This window comes from Sceloporus occidentalis, unplaced genomic scaffold (genome assembly GCF_023333645.1).
Source record: "Sceloporus occidentalis isolate IW3139 unplaced genomic scaffold, rSceOcc1.0.p SCAF_2, whole genome shotgun sequence".
Classification (NCBI taxonomy): Eukaryota; Metazoa; Chordata; class Lepidosauria; order Squamata; family Phrynosomatidae; genus Sceloporus; species Sceloporus occidentalis.
Window position 1 is genome coordinate 241,198,600 of NW_028316982.1, and position 19,062 is coordinate 241,217,661.

Below are 19,062 nucleotides of genomic sequence, written 5' to 3' on the forward strand. Positions count from 1 at the left end.
CACACTCTTAAATCACTGTTGTAGAGACACTATAAGTCCAAAACTACATGAAGGCACACAACATTTTTTATTTCAAAAATTTAATTCAGCTCAAAACTGGATTAGCCATGCAAGAATTCTTTAACTATGCAAACAGAGAGTTGGGTTAGACAGTTGTTTTGGTTTTCAGCTGTGGATTATGCCATAAAACTATACTTTATGCAATGGCACAGTTCTGTAGATTAGATGAAACATTTATGCTCATCTGTTAGAATGTCAGAATGCCAATTTGTATATTAGAACTGCCCTCATGCTAGAGTTTATTTGCAAATCCCATCTCAGTTTTTTAAAACTAACATTAGAAAGAATATAAGGGATTATTTTACTTGTCCTAAGGTTTGCCCATGTCCAGTGGAGCTTTGAATTTTCTTCTCTAAACAGAATCCTTGTGGTGTTTTATAAAAGTCTCCAATTACTTTCTAAAATATTCATACCAACTTTGGCCCTTAAAAGGGCTTCCGAGGCATCTTACAATTACAACAAAAATTATGCCAAAACAATAAAAACTAAGAACTTAATCCAGTTAACAACACTGAATGGGATTCAGCTCCTTACCAAGCTTCTCTAGCAACATTAGCCCCTCAAAATCACCTCTGGTTCAGTTCAAAAATACAGCTGTGTTAGTCTGTAGAATAGTGTGTAGAGAGATCTTATAGCACCTTTGAGACTAAGGGGCTGTGCACACCAACCATAAAGGCCGCCCCTGGGGGCGGAGTCAGGGTGTGACGTCCATGACGCACACCCTGACTTCGCCCCCAGGGCAGTGACACTATGCGCCGCTCCATACGGCGTGCGGCATCACAACACTCCTCTAGCACTGTGGCTATCTTGTGGCTGCTTTTTGCACACTGGAAAGGCCAATTTGGGGCCACAGTATGTGGTTGCTGTGGCCCTGATCTGGCACAGCTGAAGGCAGCTGCAGACCATGCCTTAGGGGTGGTCTGCACAGGCCCTCTCTAAATAAAGAAGTTGGCAGCATGAGCTTTCCAGACTAAAGTCTACTTCCTCAGAAGCATTCTTTAGTTAGTTTCAAAGGTGCTACAAGATCTCTCTACCTCTGGTCCAGGTAAAATATTGCTATGGAAAAAGCAAAATCACCATCAAATGAGTTAGAAAAAATAAGCTTTCCACAACTAGCCACACAGAGGTCTGATTACTGTTGCTTCCCAATAATCAGCAATGACAAGAATAATACTGCTATGACCTCTCTCCCCTGCCTCTGGGCATGGTCTACCAATTCATGTAGATACTGCTCCTAACTCATCCTTTTATTCGAAAGTAGTGGCAGCAGTCCAGCACAGCCACACAGCCAGACAAGGCTCAAGTCTAGGAAACAATCAGAGACAGAGTATCTAAGGCTCTCTATGGCCATTCCCAAATTTGGCAGGCACATTGCTATTTATAACTCTCAAGATCACCTGAACTTATAAACTCACTAAGCATCTTAATAGCACAACCTGCTCATTCCTTGTGGCATTCCAACCTGGACATTTGTCAAGACATTTGTCAAGAAAACCATCTCCCAGGAAATTTCAGGACTTTTCTGTTAAAATTTATTTTTCACAAAAAATGCCATTAAAACAAAGAACAGTACTTAAATTCTTTGCTTCTGTGCTCAGTAAATGAAGAAACAAAGGTTGACTTCCCTAGCCTGGGCTGCATGGGTACCTCTCACATTAGAGAGACGACAGAGGAATTGTGGGGGTGGGTACCATAGGAAGGAAAACCCTGAACTTGTCCATTGCTGCTAGGCATCCTGGTTTCTTCATATCAAAAGTGCCTCTTCCTCTACCAACAGAAGGACTCTTTAAAAGCAGCTGATTCTCATTTTAAATAAGAGTGTCCTCTGGAAATGTCTAGTAAAGAGAGTATTTCTTGTTCTGGCTAGCCTGCTTCTGAGTTTTACCTACATTTACTAAGCAATGCTCCACTAAGATCTGGGATATTTACAGATCAGTGCAGACTTTGATTCTACCCAGGCTGGTCAGATCTGGTAATTACAGCTCCATATGACACTGACGGTGGTTTCCTACCCCATCCTACTAATAGGCTGGCAGAGCAGTAGAGAATTCAAGCTTCAAAGTAGCAATTCTTGTAGCCATTCATGGTATGTTATAATAATGACTGATCCACAAACTTAATGGGTGGCTGGAGGCATTGAACCTGAATGTCTATGGTCCAAGGACATGTTTATGCTGGCTACTTAATCTGGCCCATTATGGACCTGAATCAACCAAAATGACAATCACACACACCAGGTTGATTCCAATGTGTTGGACCAGCTATGTTTAAATATTTGAAGGGATGCCATATTGAGGATGGAGCGAGCTTGTTTTCTGCTGCCCCAGAGAATAGGACCTGCAACAATGGATGCAAGCCACAGGAAAAGAGATTCCACCTCAACATTAGGAGGAACTTCCTGCCAGTAAGAGCTGTTAGACAGTGTAACACACTGACTCAGAGGGTGGTGGAGTCTCCTTCCTTGGATGTCTTTAAACAAATGGCCATCTGTCAAGGATGCTTTGATTGTAAATTCCTGCATGGCAGGAGGTTACACTGAATGGCCTTTGTGGTCTCTTCCGATTCTATGATTATAAGCCAAAACCACACTGATATCACTGAGCTGGCCCTTTGTCCCCAGTGCCATTGAAGCTGCAGCCTCACTAGCCAAGCAGCTCCTTGTGAGTGCCTGGCCAGAGCCATTACATCTCCTGAGGTCAGAACGGGGAGCCCCACCATGTGATCAACAAGGAGGGTGGATCACTCTACTCCTCCCCCACCATTGATTACACAGGTGCCTTGATCTGATGTCAGCAGAAGCACCAGTGCCTTGATTTGATGTCAGCAGAAGCGGCGATGCCTGCCAGGCTTGTGCAGGGAGCTGCTTAGGAGGTGAGGCTCTGTGTAAAGCCTTCCTTGCACACCACTGCTTCTGTTGGGGACAGAAATGGGGACCTAGACTCCATTTCTGTCCTAAGAAGATGTGGCAGTGAACTGGGCAGGCTTTACACAGTGCTCTTATTCATGAGGAAGTGTGGAGGAAGCTCCGAAAACAGAACATGCTCTTTTCCTGTGTTGCTCAGTGTAGGGAATAGGGCTGGTGCAGTTCTTGGCATGTGGACAATGGATTGGGCTGAATCAGACCCAATCCAGCTATCCAAAAACCAAAAGAACCTGAGATCACTCTGGGTTTTCTGGAGAATTCCAGGCTTTTCCTGACTTTGCTTAATTCACAGCAAAGTCAGGTTAAAGGCCAAAAACCGCAGTATCTCGCCTGAAGTAGCTATTATGTTGTGAGGACTGACAGCACTGGCTTCAGAGTGAAGTGACATTTTCCCCTGGCGTAGACAAGCCCCTAATTTAATACTCTAAGCACAAGGTCATATTGAGTCCTCTGAAGAGCTTGGAAGTTTTTTATACTGGCTTAGGGACTGTGAAAACCTTTCCAAACTTTGCTTCTCTGTTGGAAATTACTTAAAAACAGTATGTTCAAGCAGTTTCACTATAAACTTTGCAGAACAATGGCGGGATACAGACTGCCCCTTTGGGGCAGCCTGCACCCGCCCCTTTCCCTGACAGATCAGGTCCTCAGCTGTCACAGCGGCAGCCCCGGAGGCTCCGATCCACCGCTTTTTCTGGCCTTGGGGAAGTGGCAAAATGCCACTTCCCTGCAGCCTGGAAAGGGGTGTCCTTGGGGCTTCATGCCCCAAGGATACCCCGACAGCGGTGGGGAAAGGGAGAAAGGGGCTGCTCAGACCTTTTCTCTCTTTATTGCTGGTGCGGCTGTTTAAAGGCCAGCAATACGCGTGGCAGAAGGAGCTCCAAAATGGAGCTCCTTCTGGCACCATTGAAAGGGCACCACAGGCGCCCTGCAGCAGCACCAGGATGTGACGCCCGCGCCGCACCGTTTGGACGCAGCGCATCCCTCACATCAAAACGGCGGCCCCATGTAGACAGGGTGCTGCCATTTTGACGTACAGAGTACACCATTTTGACGTACAGAGTACGCCCTGAGGCAACCCTAGTACGTATCCAATATCACATAAACAGCTATCCCAAACATTCATTTGTACAACAAATAAATACTCCAATAGCAAAATGTATAATTTGCCTCACTAATCCTAACTAGCCATCTCCTCCTATCCTCATCTTTACAACAGAGCTGATAATTTTGGTCACCATCCAGAACACCTTAATCATATATATTCCTGTAAATATAAAGTTACACCAGATCCTACAACTGTGCAACCAATTCTGCAAGAAATGCTATGGGAGAGGACTTTGTGTGCTTGCAATTTGTGTGCTTGAAGAACAACTATGTGCATTAGGGATCACATATGCACAAGCTCTGAGAAAGTGCAACCACTTGTACAACTATTTTACATTAGCACAATGCCCCAATATGATCCTAGTTTTGGTATTTCAGAATACCCATGCTGTTACCAAATTTCAGACACTTTTGCTCAACTCGTTGCTTACACAATTCTTCAATTTACATGAAGTTGCCCTACTTGACAGAATAATTACTACTTTTTACAATGACCAATACTTATCAACAAACAACACCTGAAATGCTATTTGCTGTCATCTGATCAGTTACATGAGAGCCAGCATGGTACAGTCCTTCTTATACATGGATTTTTATACACGGATTTAAGCATCCACGGTTTGAAAATATTCAAAAAAAGTATAAATTTCAAATATCAAACCTTGATTTCCCATTTTTTATAAGGGACATCATTTTGCTATGTCATTATATTTAATGTGACTTGAGCATACACGAATTTTCTTATCCACGGGGGATCTTGGAACCAAACCCCAGCGTATAACAAGGTCCACTGTATAGTGGTTTCAGTACTGGACTAGGACTCTGGGGAACCTGGATTCAAATGCCCACTCAGCCACAGAAACCTACTTGGTAGATTTGGACATGACACTCTGGTGCGTTACAGACCGCCCCCTTGGGGCGGCCTGTAGGCGCACCTTTCCCCGCCGGATCGGGGCCTCAGCGGCCAGAGCAGCAGCCGCTGAGGCCCCAATCCGCCGCTTTCCGGGCTGCGGGGAAGCGGCAAAAGGCCCCTTCCCCACAACCTGGAAAGGGGTGTCCTTGGGGCTTCAAGCCCCAAGGACACCCCGCGGCGGCGGGGAGAAGGAGAAAGGGGCCGTTTGGCCCCTTTCTCCTTTGGTCCGCTGGGCGCAGCCGTCTGAAGGCTGCGCCCAGCGGACCAAACCAGGAAGGAGCTCCGAAACGAAGCTCCTTCCGGGGTCGTGTAAAGGGCGCCCTAGGCGCCCTGCCGTGACCCCAATACGTCACAACCGCGCCACCTCGTTTGGAGGCTACGCGGTCTTCACTTACCGATGGCGGCAGCCATGTGGAACGGCCGCCACCATTTTGTGCGCGCACAGCGCGCACTAGGGTTAGGGCGGTGCAGAAGCACCGCCCCGTCTTAACCCTAGTACGCGCTCTGCGCTTACTTTTTAGCCTGTATGTAACGGGCCTGAGTCTTGGCTTCAGAGGAAGGCAATGGCAAACTTCCATCCCCATGATAGGTTCGCCTTAGGGTTGCCCTAAGTAGGAAACAACTTTAAGGCACACAATAATAATCACTTACAAAATAGTAAGATATCAGTAATAAATCATCAACTATGCCTCAAAGCTTTGTATTTTAAAAAATGACATACCACGTCACTGAAACATCATAAACTTTATCTACTGTGAACATATTTTCTATACCACAACAAACTTGTTTCCCAGACTTCTTTTAAAGCTAATTGTAATGTATTGCTTTCCTATGAAAAGTCAGTTAAGACTACATATTTTTGTTTTGATTTTAGAAGAAATTGAGCACTTCAAACTACTTTTGTAGGGACTGTCAAATGGAATTCATGTCTTCTACGTACATCTTAACTTATAACTTATACAGGCTTTGTCATTTCTATATATACTCTGAAGTTCAGCTCATAGGCGAATCTAGAATATTAAAGCAGCTATCTTGTAAAAGAGGTATGTAACATGAAAGTCCAATAAATAATTAAAAAGCAATACAAGTCCTTAGATGTTTCTCTGCTCAAGTTGCTATTTCTTAAATATACAGTGGACCCTTGTTATCCGCTGGGATTTGGTTCCAGGCACCCCCGTGAATAACAAAATCCGTGTATGCTCAAGTCCCATTAAATACAATGGCATAGCAAAATGGTGTCCCTTATATAAAATGGAAAAATCAAGGTTTGATACTTGAAATGTATAATTTTTTTGAACATTTTCAAGCCGTGGATGCCTGAATCTGTGTATAAAAAGTCCATGTATAAGGAGGGCCAACTGTATACAAAATAAAAAGAATCATACTTAGAAACTTCCAAGAATATCTCTATATTTTGACTGATTAGAAGTTTGTTTCGAATTTTACATAATTTAAAATGTTTGATTTCTTTAGACGTACAGACAGATAATATGAGGTCAAGAATGAAAATGAGGAAAGAGAGGCAGTACATATGAATAAACAGATGGAGTCTGGACAGTTACAGAAGAAGGACCTTATTCATTCTGAGCAAAATCGACAGTTCCTTAGTAACGACAAATAGCCATATGGATTCTCTGTTTTTAGAATGTGTTGGCATTAAAACTTATATACCCTGAATCTGGCATATAATTTTTTCTTAGACCACATTTCCTTTTGGACCCCACAAATTAACTAAAAATACCAAGGTATAAGGACTCTAGTAATTAAGCACAAGAAAGAAGGCATCAAGTAAGCTACGTTCAGTCAATCCTCCACCTCCACGGGTTCTGCATCCATTGATTCAACTAACCATGGCTTGAAAATATTTTTTTTAAAAATCCAAAAAGCAAACCTTTGACTTGTTCATATAAGGGACCCCATTTTACTACACCACTGTATCCACAGATTTTGGTATCCATAGAGAGTCCTGGAACCAAACCCCACTGGATAACAAAGGCCCAATGTAATTGTTTACAACAAAATTCTGATCAGGAGGAAAAGTACAACAGAAACTCTGAAGGAAAGCAAAAAACGGGTACCAAGGGAACTCACTGTAGAATTACACCAGTTGCAGCTGCACATGGTTCAATGAATAAAACATAACCAGAAAAGAAAAATCAGATACAGCAATTTTCCTATAAACCTCCCTTTCATGAAGCAATTTATATTTGTTCCTTATCACTTTTAAGAAGGAGAGCCACCTCTAAAGCTACATTTACTTCTAGACTAGAAAACTGAGAACCTACACACATTTGTATTTGTATTTATTATAGAATTATTGGGATTATCCACACAGCTTAGTTCAAAGGGGCTTGATTTGTGCTATCCTGAAACAGGAGAGGTACAAAAGTATTCACTAATACTTAGATTGGCATTTTCTGGAAGTAGATTGAAACCCTGCTGTCCACACCAGCTGTTCCTAAGGTGGCCCAAAGGCATCAAGCCGTGCTGCTAGATAATTTTTTGTTGCTGCCTCCCCACCATGCATGCGCATCTTGCACAAACACACCACCGGTGACTGCTTGCTGACTAGAAGCCATCCTATTGGATGGTCGCCCCTTTGATCAGCCACACAGTGCCATCTGCAGTCCTCTACTGCTAACAAGAGATCTGTGTGGCCTGTACAACACTGGCAAAGCACAATAATGGGTCCAGCCTACATGTCCACTTCAACCCATCCCCTTCTTGAACTGTCTGGTTTGTGTATGTTATCCATTTCGTGTCACACTTTCACTTTTTTCCATAACCACCCTGACTGCTTGGATATCCATGCTTTTTTAATGTGCACCTGCACCAGTGCATTTATATACAGCTTGAGGTTAGGGTTAGGATTAAGAGGGATTGCTCCTTCAGAACTGATCTAGCATTGGAATGTTTAGATGCAGGGTCAAATGCATCCTTGAGTCAGCCTATTTCAGCTTCTGTTTGCTCTGGTTTTTAGCCCGAGTATGGCTTTAGTCTGGTTTCCTCTCACTTTGCAAGCATGCATCATCTAAATGCCCCATCTTCAAAGCAGGTGGAAACATTTCTACTAGGCCCATCTGTTTCACTCCTTTGTCAAGAATCCTGAACCTCAATAACTGCAACTTTCTCAACTATGCTGATCTCACGACTTGATTACTGTAATGTCCTCCTGGCTGGACTTCCTCTTTCTCACCTCCGTCCTTTAATCTCTGCCCAGCATTCAGCTGCACGCATTATCACTTCCACCCACCGCTCTGACCACATCTCTCCTGTGTTGGCATCCCTTCACTGGCTCCCTCTCCCTTTCCGCATTCAGTATAAGCTCCTGCTGTCGACATTCAAAGCCCTCCATGGACTGGCCCCTCCTTACTTATCAGACCTTCTTTCTCCTCACCTTCCCACTCGGGCCCTCCGTTCTGGTAGTCAAGGGTTCCTGTCTCAGCCCAGGATTTCCTCTGCCCCATCCCGGATTCGCCCCTTTTCACTTGCTGCCCCTCACTCCTGGAACCTTCTTCCTCCACAAGCAAGAGTCATCACTTCTTTAACCAGCTTCAAAACAGAGTTGAAAACCATCCTGTTCAGAGAAGCCTTCCCAGACATCACATAATTGCCGCTTACTATCTGATGTTCTGTTGTTGACTGTTTATTGATCCATTTCCTGTATTGCTATGTACTGTATATGTATTATCCTACTTGTGAGTATGTATTTTCCCTGGATAATGATTAACCTTCCATTTTGAAGCCAAGCCCTCCCTCCTGTCCATCTGCCTTGGTCCAGGCCTCGGAGGTTGAGAGGAACTGCTGGACCTCTTACCCTTTCCCGTCACCACTCCCTTCTCCTTCTGTGTCATGTCTTTTTAGATTGTAAGCCTGAGGGCAGGGAACCGTCTAACTAAAAAAATTGCATGTACAGCGCTGTGTAAATTTACAGCGCTTCATAAATAAAGGTTAATAATAATAATAATAATGAGGATACTTGCAACAACCCAAGCACAAAGATCAACAAACTTGGATTGGCTTAGGAATCAAACTTTATTTTCCACTATAAAAAATTCCATTTGTATCCCAGGTCCTATGTCATATGCTTATGCTTAAAGACTTGTTATTTCCAATCCTCACCACCAACTAGTGCAAAACAAAGAATGCTCACTTGATGCTAGAAATTGAGAAAAGTAAAAAGAACAGCAAAAACGTCAACACAGAGGAACAAATATCAAGAAAGTACAAGTGTCAGGTTGTATGCTATGAAATTGTAGTTTGTTGTGGCACTGGAGCTCTCTAATAGAGAAGGCTGAATGTCTCACAAAACTACAATTCCCAGAATCCCATAACACAGAGTCATGGCAATTAAAGTGGTGTCAAACTGCATTATATTTGCAGTGCATTATTTCTGCAGTGCAGATGCAGCCTCAGTGATCTAGACCAGGGGACAGGGATCATGCAGCTCTCCATAAGTTGCTGGACTGCAACATTTATCATGTTTCATCATTAGCAAGGCTGATGGGAATGGCAGTCTACAACATCTGATAATCCAAATGCTCTCCTATCCACAATCTAATCAATATACTGAAAATGCCCAAAGTTAGCTTTCCATTTTACATACCTCACAGGGGTTGCAGGATAAGTAGTCAACCTTTCCCAGTGACTTAATGCAGCTGGGTTCCAACAGAAGGAGATGGTCTTTAAGATATCTAGGTAGAAACACATTGACATGCAAAGTGCAGAAAACTGCACAGAAAATGGGGGGGGGGGGGCTTTGTCCCACCATGCAGTGCATTTGAAGAAAGGTCTGGTGCCCCTTGCCACAATTACATCTGTGGTTTCCAGTAGTCTTTGAGAACAACTACCAATATTGAAGAAATACCTACTAAGCAGTACTCTTGGTGCTACTCCTGCCACAGCTCTACTTTTCTGGAATTCTCTTTAATTTGCTGCCACTCCATACTACATGCTTCTTCCAGAAAGTGATGAAAAGGTATAGTGATCTGAGGTGAGGTGTACTTGTATCATTCCAGAAAGTCTGGCTTATTTTTTGCGTTAAAGGGTGCTGCTTCCATCAAGAGTTAAAGGCACAGAGGATAGAAGAGGAATTTAGTTTAATGCAAACATGGACTATTCTTCTAGTATTTCATTGTTCAGAGAGTATGTGAAATTTCACAATATAGAGCATGAAATCATTACAGGTGACTAGACTTCATCCTTGAGCCATTACCATCTCAATTTTTACACGTAAAACCATACTGAGGCCAGAGGGTAACTTGCCAGACCACTCTCATAAGCAGCCCTACACAGCTGCTGTCAGTTTGGGAAGTCAATGGATCAACTCTCTCTCCTCACTACCACACACACACACACATACACACATACTAGAATTTTACCTACCTTTCTTGTTTAAAAGCATTATTTTGGCTGAAATGACTATGAAATTACCCAGGGCAAGAATGCACTTCAGCACAATGATGCCAATTACTTTGAAAAGTGATTACGAAGCCTAGGGTTGGGTCTGTCTTAAACATATTCTACAAAACTAGTAATTGTGTAAAGTTCACAATAATAACTTAAATCTTCTATCCCATTTACTTAAAATGTGTGAATGACATCTACTGAATGCAATAGGCCCTACAATTAGCATTCTTATAGTTTTAACATAAGCCAAAATAATTTTGAATGTTTATTGCTCGTCCTTTACATTTTACTACTGAATAAAATGGCCTATTTCTCTAAAACTGTCTATTTTAAAATTTATTCATACACACTATTATTATTATTAAACTTTATTTAGAAAGTGCTGTAAATTTACACGGTGCTGTACATACAATCGATTAAAATAGATAAAATAAACATTGGATAACAATCATCACTCTCCTAAAAAACTTTCCCAGAGCCATTGTGTAATAAAAACTCACTGCTGTTTTTATTAACTGCCATGAAGTCGACTTCAACTTATGGCAACCCTAAGAATGAGAGCCCTCCAAGGTACCCTGTCATCAGCCACCCTGCTCAGATCTTCCAGTCTCAAAGTCATCCATCTTTTCCTATTGCCTTCTACTTTATTAAGCATTATTGTCTTTTCTAAGGGGTCATATCATCTCACAATATGACCAAAGTAAAATAACTTTAGTAATCTTGGCTTCTAGGGAGAATTCAGGCTTGATTTTCTCTAGGACCCACTGACTTGTCTTTTTAGCAGTCCATGGTATCCACAGAATTCTTATCCAGTACCACATCTCAAATGAGTTGATTTGCTTCCTATCTGCTTTCTTCACTGTTCAGCTGTCAGAGCCATAAACAGAAATCGGCAATTCGATGGCATGAACAACCCCAGTTTTACTATTCAATTATATATGTTTATGTTATTGAATTTATGCTATATTATTATATAATAATATAACAGGAAAAATAAAATACATACAATAAAGCAACAAGTTAATAAGTTCTTTTTAATAATAAATATAAGTTTCCGACAGACTTTATGAATGAAACAGAATACAGCGCGCCTGCGCCATATGCGGGCGCACCATACGCAGCCTTGAGCATACGCGCTCAAGCCGCGGGACGCGCACGCCCGTTGTGCCCCACGCGCTCCTGCGCCACCACACACGAGCCCCATTGTTTCCAATGGGGCTCGAGCATAGGCGGAATTCGCCTTACGCGGCGGGATCCGGAACGGATCCCCCGCGTCAGGCAAGGACGGACTGTACATTTTTAATACAATGTTTGGTCAACAATGTCAAACACTTAAGAAGCAGATTTCCACAAATAACATAACCCTAATATTCTTAAATGTGTACTTTTAAGCACGGGCCTGAAACAGACAGGCCAAAAGCACTGCCTTCAGGCCGATCAGGGGACATGGCGTTCAGATGATGCACGCCCTCAGATTGGGCCAAAGCCATGCCACAGCTGCCTAAGGCAAACCAAACCTGGCCAGAAAAGGAATGCAAAAAATGCTTCTTGCCAGCAATCCATTGCAGACTGTGGCAGCAGCCAGCCACAGGATCGTGGTATCTTGTCATCACAGTCCTGCGCCACTTGGGGTACGGCCACGGTTGGAGCGGTCCAAGGCTGTTCTAAGCCACCCATCTGCTTGAGGCCCTCAATACCAATTCTATTAGTAGTATGCTCCTTATATATTGATACAATGCACTTGCAACACCCTAAATTATATTCACATTTAAACTGTTTTACTTCCCTAAACAGAAAGTCAGGATTTGACCATTTTCTATTCTGATAACAGCTCCAAGCTGGGAAGCAATAAGCATAAAACGTTAAGGAGAAACTAAACATGAAAAAACTAATAAACATTCCCAAAGTTTACTTCAAAAATCTCCCTAGATTTAGTCAAATATTTATCTCTTATCTCTAATTAACCTATTCTTTTTAGCTCTTCATCATCCCATATGAGAGCATTATTAAATCCTGAAATATATTTCATGAATGTAATGGCCAATAAGAAATCAGTGATTTTAGAGGGACGGCTTTAAATACTTTAAATATTTTACATTACTATTCTAATAAAATTTGTACGGCAACATGCATCATTTAGGAGTATATTCAATTTGAGATTTTTAATTTCCAGACCTCACCTGGAATATTCTGTCCAGTTTTGGCCACCACAATCTAAGAAGGATATAGATAAACTGAAGCATGTCCAGAAGGTATCCAAAATAGTGAAAAGTATAGAAACCATGCCCTATGAGGAGTGACTTAAGGAACAGGGTATGTTTAGCCTTGAGACAAAAAGGTTAAGGGATGATATGATGACCATGTTTAAATAACTGAAGGGATGTCACATTGAAGATGCAACAAGCTTATTTGCTGCTGCTCCAGAGACTAGGACACAGAGCAATGGATGCAAACTACAAGAAAAGAGATTCCAGCTCAACATTAGGAAGAACTTCCTGACAGTAAGAGCCTTTTGACAGCGGAAAATGCTGCCTCACATTGTGGTGGACTCTCTTTCTTTGGAGGTTTTTAAACAGAGGCTGGAAGGACAGAGGCAGTCCTGGATGACTGGGGTTTGGCCTGGATGAGCCTTGCAGTCTCTTCCAACTCTATGATTCAATGATTCTACCAGGTATTCTGTTATTACAAACAAACAGCTCATAAATATAGCTTCCAAATATCACTATGCTATATTTCTACCAAATACTCTAGTACTGAATTGTGAAAGCTATTTATCATTGGTGATGCATGATACAATTTTGAAGAAGTAATCTAACATCAGTTTCAGATAGCACATTTCAGGATTACCGATATGCAACTAATATAATATCATTATTGCCAGCATAGTGTAGTGGTTTGAGCATTGGACTATGACTAAGGAGACGAGGGTTCAAATTCCACTCAGCCATGAAAGCCCACTGGTGGCCTTGGGCAAGCCACATCCTCTCAGCCTCAGAGCAAAGGCAAAGCCTCCCTGAACAAATCTTGCCAAGAAAACCCCATGACAGGTTTGCCCTAGAGTCACCATAAGTCAGAAATAACTTGAAGGTACACAATAACAACGGCCAGAAGAGCACACAGTACTATCATCTAATAACCCAAAATGCAATTATTCAATCATCCCTCTAACATTAATTTGCTTAATTTCCAACCCTTCTATTCTCAGCTTTTAACCATCTTTCCTAATTCTCCTATAGAAATATTAAACTAGCTGTACATTAACTGCATAAAACTTTAACAAACAAAAAGCAGCAATGACTTTTTATATGAGCTAGAAACTAATTTTAATTTTTGGTTTTAAAACTTGGATGTGTTTTCCTTGGAAGGGAATTATGTTTTTCATATCAGACTCAAGACTATGTTCCCAGGAGGTATTTACTGTACTAAAAGGAAATCTTTTCATAATTCTATTCATTTTGCTACTTCATATTTCAGGCATGTAATGCTACCCAAAAGTGTATGCTTGGTGCAAACTGCCTTGATTCTAAATCCACCCCATCCCCATTACTGGAAATACATGTTCTAGATATTGATAAGCACACACAGCTACATATATTTCAATAATAAAAACACCAGTGAGAAACTAAAAACAATTTGAAGTAACATTCTTCATATTTATAAATAGTAGCAGGAATTATAACAACAAAACCAGTGTCAGACTTATTAATGGATAAAGTACTTCAACGGGTTGCCTGAAGGTTAAGCTTCCTCAACTTCCAAAACAATAGATGGGAGAAGACACCAAGAAATGGACCAAACATCTTGTCTCTAGAGTATGATCTACGTAAATCTGCTGAATGAAACATGTTTTATTTGTCACTGTGCTCCACTGCCATGTAGAAATAAGTGAAATAAATGAACAGTTTCTTTAACACAAATATCACCTAACAGCAGCTTAAATATTTATTTAAGAAAACAGATTTGAATGCTAACAAATGTGAATGTGGAGGCACAGTTCATAACTTAACATCTTTGACACAGACAGCTTTAACTCCAGTCCATCTACAAAGCTATAAATATTAATATTCTGATGATATGGAACATTCTCTTGAGAATGGTCAGATGTATTTGACAAACACCAAGACAACACAACATTTCAAAGGGACCAGTGTAACTTAAATGAATTTGCCAAAAATATATATGAGAAAGTGGCCAAAACTTTGTCACAAAAGCACTCTAAGTTATCTGCCATGTGACAGAATCATAGAGATTTACACCCAGAATTGGAAATGTCTATCCATTCGGCTGTGCCACCAGCTTTCCCACAGCAAATCTCACTTTCCAAGAGAGGCACCTAATCACACATAACTGGAAGCAATTCATTTCCAGACCCCATTTTGCCCTCTCATTTCAGATTTCCAAATGTGTGGTTAAGGCAGGATTCAAATGTCACCACAGAGCCAAGCAATAACTCACACACCACGAAATGATTAAGTGGTACTTTTAACTAATATGAGGCATTAGTTTTTCCACGTATTGGAGGTAAGGAGGGAATCAGTGTAATAGAGATGAAAAATAATGGAAGGGAGCTATTTGAAAATAATAAAGAAGGCAATTAAGCTACACAGTAAACAATGTAACAAGAGGCCCATCCCATCAATAGATTGTAAAAGACAAAATCTCTCCTCAGCAAGTCCAAGCCAACTGGCCACTAGGTAATACGGTTAAGTCATTCACACATTTCTGCCACAGAGGAAAGACGCCATCTGGGGCTGTTCCTTAATCTTATACAATTAAAAATAGATGCACTATCAAATCCTCTGCTTGGCAGCAGGCTATGATCACAAGAGTGTATCGCCATCTATAATCACTTAAAGTTGCAAATAATCTAACTGAATACATTTTCAGAGAAGGCAGCATTTGATATAAATAAAAGCAGAACCTTGTGGTCCTGTGTGAAGGAGGAGTATTCCATGGGGAGAGGAAGGGTAACTTAAGAAAGTCAACTAACAGGTTGGATGCAGGTGGAATGAGTAAGTGTTGGACAGAATGGGGTGAAGAGAGGTGGGACCCAAAAAAGTGGGGAAGCAGTGGAAAGAGCAGGGGATTAAACTGACTACAGTGGGCCCTTGCTATTTGCTGGGTCTGGGTTCCAGGGCCCCTCATGGAAACCAATACCTGTGGATGCTCAAATCCCATCAAATGCAATGGCACAGTAAAAATGTGCCCCTTATATAAAATGGCAAAATCAAGATCTGCTTTTTGGAATGTATATATTTTCAAAAAAATGTGGATGTGGAGGGCTGCCTGTATTTAGGAAAGAAGGATCAGGGATAGAAAAGAAGTCAACTTTACTAGTTTGCAGTATTAAAGACATTACTTCCGGAGGGCGAGGGATTTGTCTGTCTCAGGCCTTGAGGAAGAACAGCAGGGGTCTATGAGAAAGGTGCCAGGAAGAGGAGGCCCTAAGGATGCCAAGAGCAAGAGAGGAGGCAAAGGCTGGCTGAGGAGGGCATGAGGCGGCACATGGGTGCCCATGGGGAGCTCTCCATGGACCAGTGGGACGAAAAGAGGAGACCTCCCAAGGTACATGACATAGTAGCTTAGGAAGAAAGCCCCTCCCCTGAGTTTCTGGGTTGGGGAAACAGCCCAAGAAGGGAGACGGAGGAGGAAAGGGGCTGGGAGAGAAAGGGCAGGAGGGGGAATGAGGGGGCACTTGGAGGGCAACAACACCAGTTAGGGGAGCTGGAGGGGACTGGAGGGCTGTGGCCTAGAGGACAGAGCAGGCATCACTGAGTGGTAGGTTTGTAATTTTAGGTTGCAGCTATACAGACGGATGTGAGCTGGGATCTGACTGGGGACCAGGCAGCATTAGAGAGGCCTATGACAATGTGCCACAACTGAACCTATAATTTTTTTTTTTTGGGGGGGGGGGGGATGCAGTCGACAAGGGTAATGCAAGGAGCAATTCTACGCAAACATTTCTGAAGACTGGGCCATGGCACAAAGCTTTGGGATTTCTGGTTATTGGACAGGGAAGTGAGACAACAAAACGTAAAAAGTGGGGCTGGGGGCAGGATGGCCAGATAGGTCCTTCTTTTGCAGGATGTGTCCAGGAGGAACTCCAAAACGTCCTTCATTCTGAGCATGACTAAGAAGCATGGGGTTTATATTTCTAGGAGTGCTTTTTGAGCAATTCTTTCCAAACAAGTTGAAGGGGGGCTGAGGAGGGGGCCCCTTTATCTCCCTTTTGGGGAATGGAAGGTGCCCAGTGCCCCCCTGTGATCAGGAAACCCCTTTATTTTATCTCCCCTTTGGTGGGTGGAAGGTGCCCAATGATCTCTCCTATTTGGCCCAGTGCCCTCTCTGCTGAGGGAGCACTCTTTCTTATACCTCTGGGGAGGTTGTGTGTGGGGGGGTACTCTCCTTTTTGGGGAGCTCCCCCCTGTTGAAGGAACCCCATTATCTCTCTTTTGGGGGGAATTGGGGGCAGGGTGATGGAAAGTGTGTAGTGCCCCTCTGTGGTGAGGGAACCCCTTCACTCTCCTTTGGGAGAGCTGGGGAGGCACTCTCCTTTTGAGAAGGGGCAGAAGATGCCCAGCTGCCCCTGCTGAGAGACCCCTCTTATCTCCCCTTTTGGGAGGGAGCTGGTGGGTGACACTCTCCCTTTAGGGGCATGGAAGGGGCCCTTATCTCTCCTTTGGGGGTGGGAAGGTGTCCAATGCCCCCCCCCCATGATGAGGGATCCCTCTTATCTTTCTTTTTGGGGGATGGAAGATGCCCAGCAGTGCCACTTTCCAGAGGGAACCCCCTTCTCTCTCTCTCTCTCTCTCCTTTTTGGGGGGAAGGTGCCCAGTGCCAGGGGCTGGGGTTGGGGGGGGGTGATACTGCGGCAGGTGTGTGTGTGGTATTGGGGGGGGGGTTCTCCCTTACCAGGTTGAGCACTGTCTCGACGATGTCCCTGTTGCTGACCTCTCCGACCTGGATGAGTCCGATGAGGACGGCGAATTTCATGCGGATGTTGCGGAGGGGCACCGAGGGGTTGATCATGCCCGCGGGGAGCACCACCGGCCCGGAGGCGCCCGGCGCCCTCAGCTCCCCCATCACCGCCGCCGCCGCCGAGGACGACGAGGAGGAGGAGGAGAGGCTGCTGCTGTTGTTGCCGCCGCCGCCGCCGCCGAGGAGGATGCCGCTGCCGCTGCCGGTGGTGCTGGTGGTGGTCGGTGGGGCCATCGATGCTGCTGCCGCCGCCGCCGCCGCCGCCGCGGCCCCTCCGGCGCTGCTGGCCCCGACTGGGATGAGCCCCGGCGGCTGCGGCTGCGGCTCGGGCTTCTCGTTCGCCATCTATAAGGATGATGAGGGATTATTATGGGGCGCCGCTGCCCCGTTAGTCAGGAGCAGCTCCCCTCAGCGGAGAGAAGGGGCCGCGGAAGGGCGGCCAGGCCCTGCCTCCCTCCCTCTCTCCTCCCCTCAGACCCCGCTGTTGTTCGGGAGCCACAGCCGCCGCTCCTCTCGCACCAGCGCCGCCGCTCACGCCGCCATGTTGCCGCCCCCTGCCTGCGGTAGCCGCCACTGCGCATGCGCCGCGGAGACCGCTTGGCGGGGGGGGAGTGCCTCCCTCCCTCCCTCCCTCAGCAGCCCCCTCCTCCCCCTCCCTTCCCCGCGCGGAAGGTGGACGAGCCCAATGGCCTCACTGGGGGGGGCGGAATGCACCAAGTGACACCCTAAAAGGGGGGAGGGCTTAAGGGAGTCTTGTGACGCCGCTTCTGCTCAAATACAACCCACCTTTTTGGCTGGAAGGGGTCTGTGGCATTCGTTCATTTCAAGGACTTCGTATCTATCCCGCCTTTCTCCCGCAATGGAGAGTCCAGGCGGGTTACAAGGATTTAATAAAAAAACAAACAAACATTGATCACAAAAGTTCTTTTTAAAAAATAATTAAATATTATCATTAAATAATTAAATCTTATTTAATATCAATTTAATATTGTATTAAATTATTATATCATATTAAATATTAATTGTAATTTAAGGTTTTATTAGATAATTAAATAATATTAATTTGATATTATTAAATAATTAAATAACATTATTAATTTAATATTTCATTAAATAATTAAATAATATTGATTCGATATTAATATTAAATAATTAAATATTATTAATTATTAATTTAACATTATTTAATAAATAATGTTAAATATTTATTTAATATTACTCAATAATTAAATAATATTAAATATTAACATTAATTTAATATTAAATAAATAATATTAAATATTAACTTAATATTAATTTAATATTTATATTAATTAATTAGTTTATTATTATTATTATAATCACCCACTTCCCTTCAAAATGCTTTAAGAGGGGGAGGGGGAAGATCAATGGGAGAAGAAAGGAGAGCCCTCGAGATTTTATCTAAAAATTGAACTTTTGTTTTTTTAAAAAAACTATGTTTTAAATTTTAAAAAAAACCATCACATTTTAATCCAATTTTCACTATGTATATGCAAATACATTTAAGATGGGCATAAAGGTAAAGGTATTCCCTGTTGACCATGTTGTCTAGTTGTGATTGAGTGCTCATCTCCATTTCTAAGCCGAAGAGCCAGCGTTGTCAGGGACTACTCTGTGATCATGTGCCCAGCATGGCTGCACTGAATGCTGTTAC

At 43.2% G+C, this 19,062-nt stretch overlaps 1 protein-coding gene across 4 annotated transcripts in view; it reads right to left on the reverse strand.

Moving 5' to 3' along the window:
- The window catches only part of NBEA (neurobeachin), a 559,686-nt gene extending 541,717 nt beyond the window's left edge, over positions 1-17,969 (reverse strand). For 2 of the 4 annotated variants that reach the window (XM_089512505.1, XM_089512504.1), the window contains exon 1: positions 17,322-17,969. In XM_089512505.1, the coding sequence (XP_089368631.1) occupies positions 17,322-17,732 (411 nt within the window). In that variant the 5' untranslated portion in view covers positions 17,733-17,969. The remainder of the gene's footprint in view (positions 1-17,321) is intronic. The other 2 variants (XM_089512507.1, XM_089512506.1) reach the window with 1 other exon arrangement.
- Positions 17,970-19,062: the final 1,093 nt, after the last annotated feature.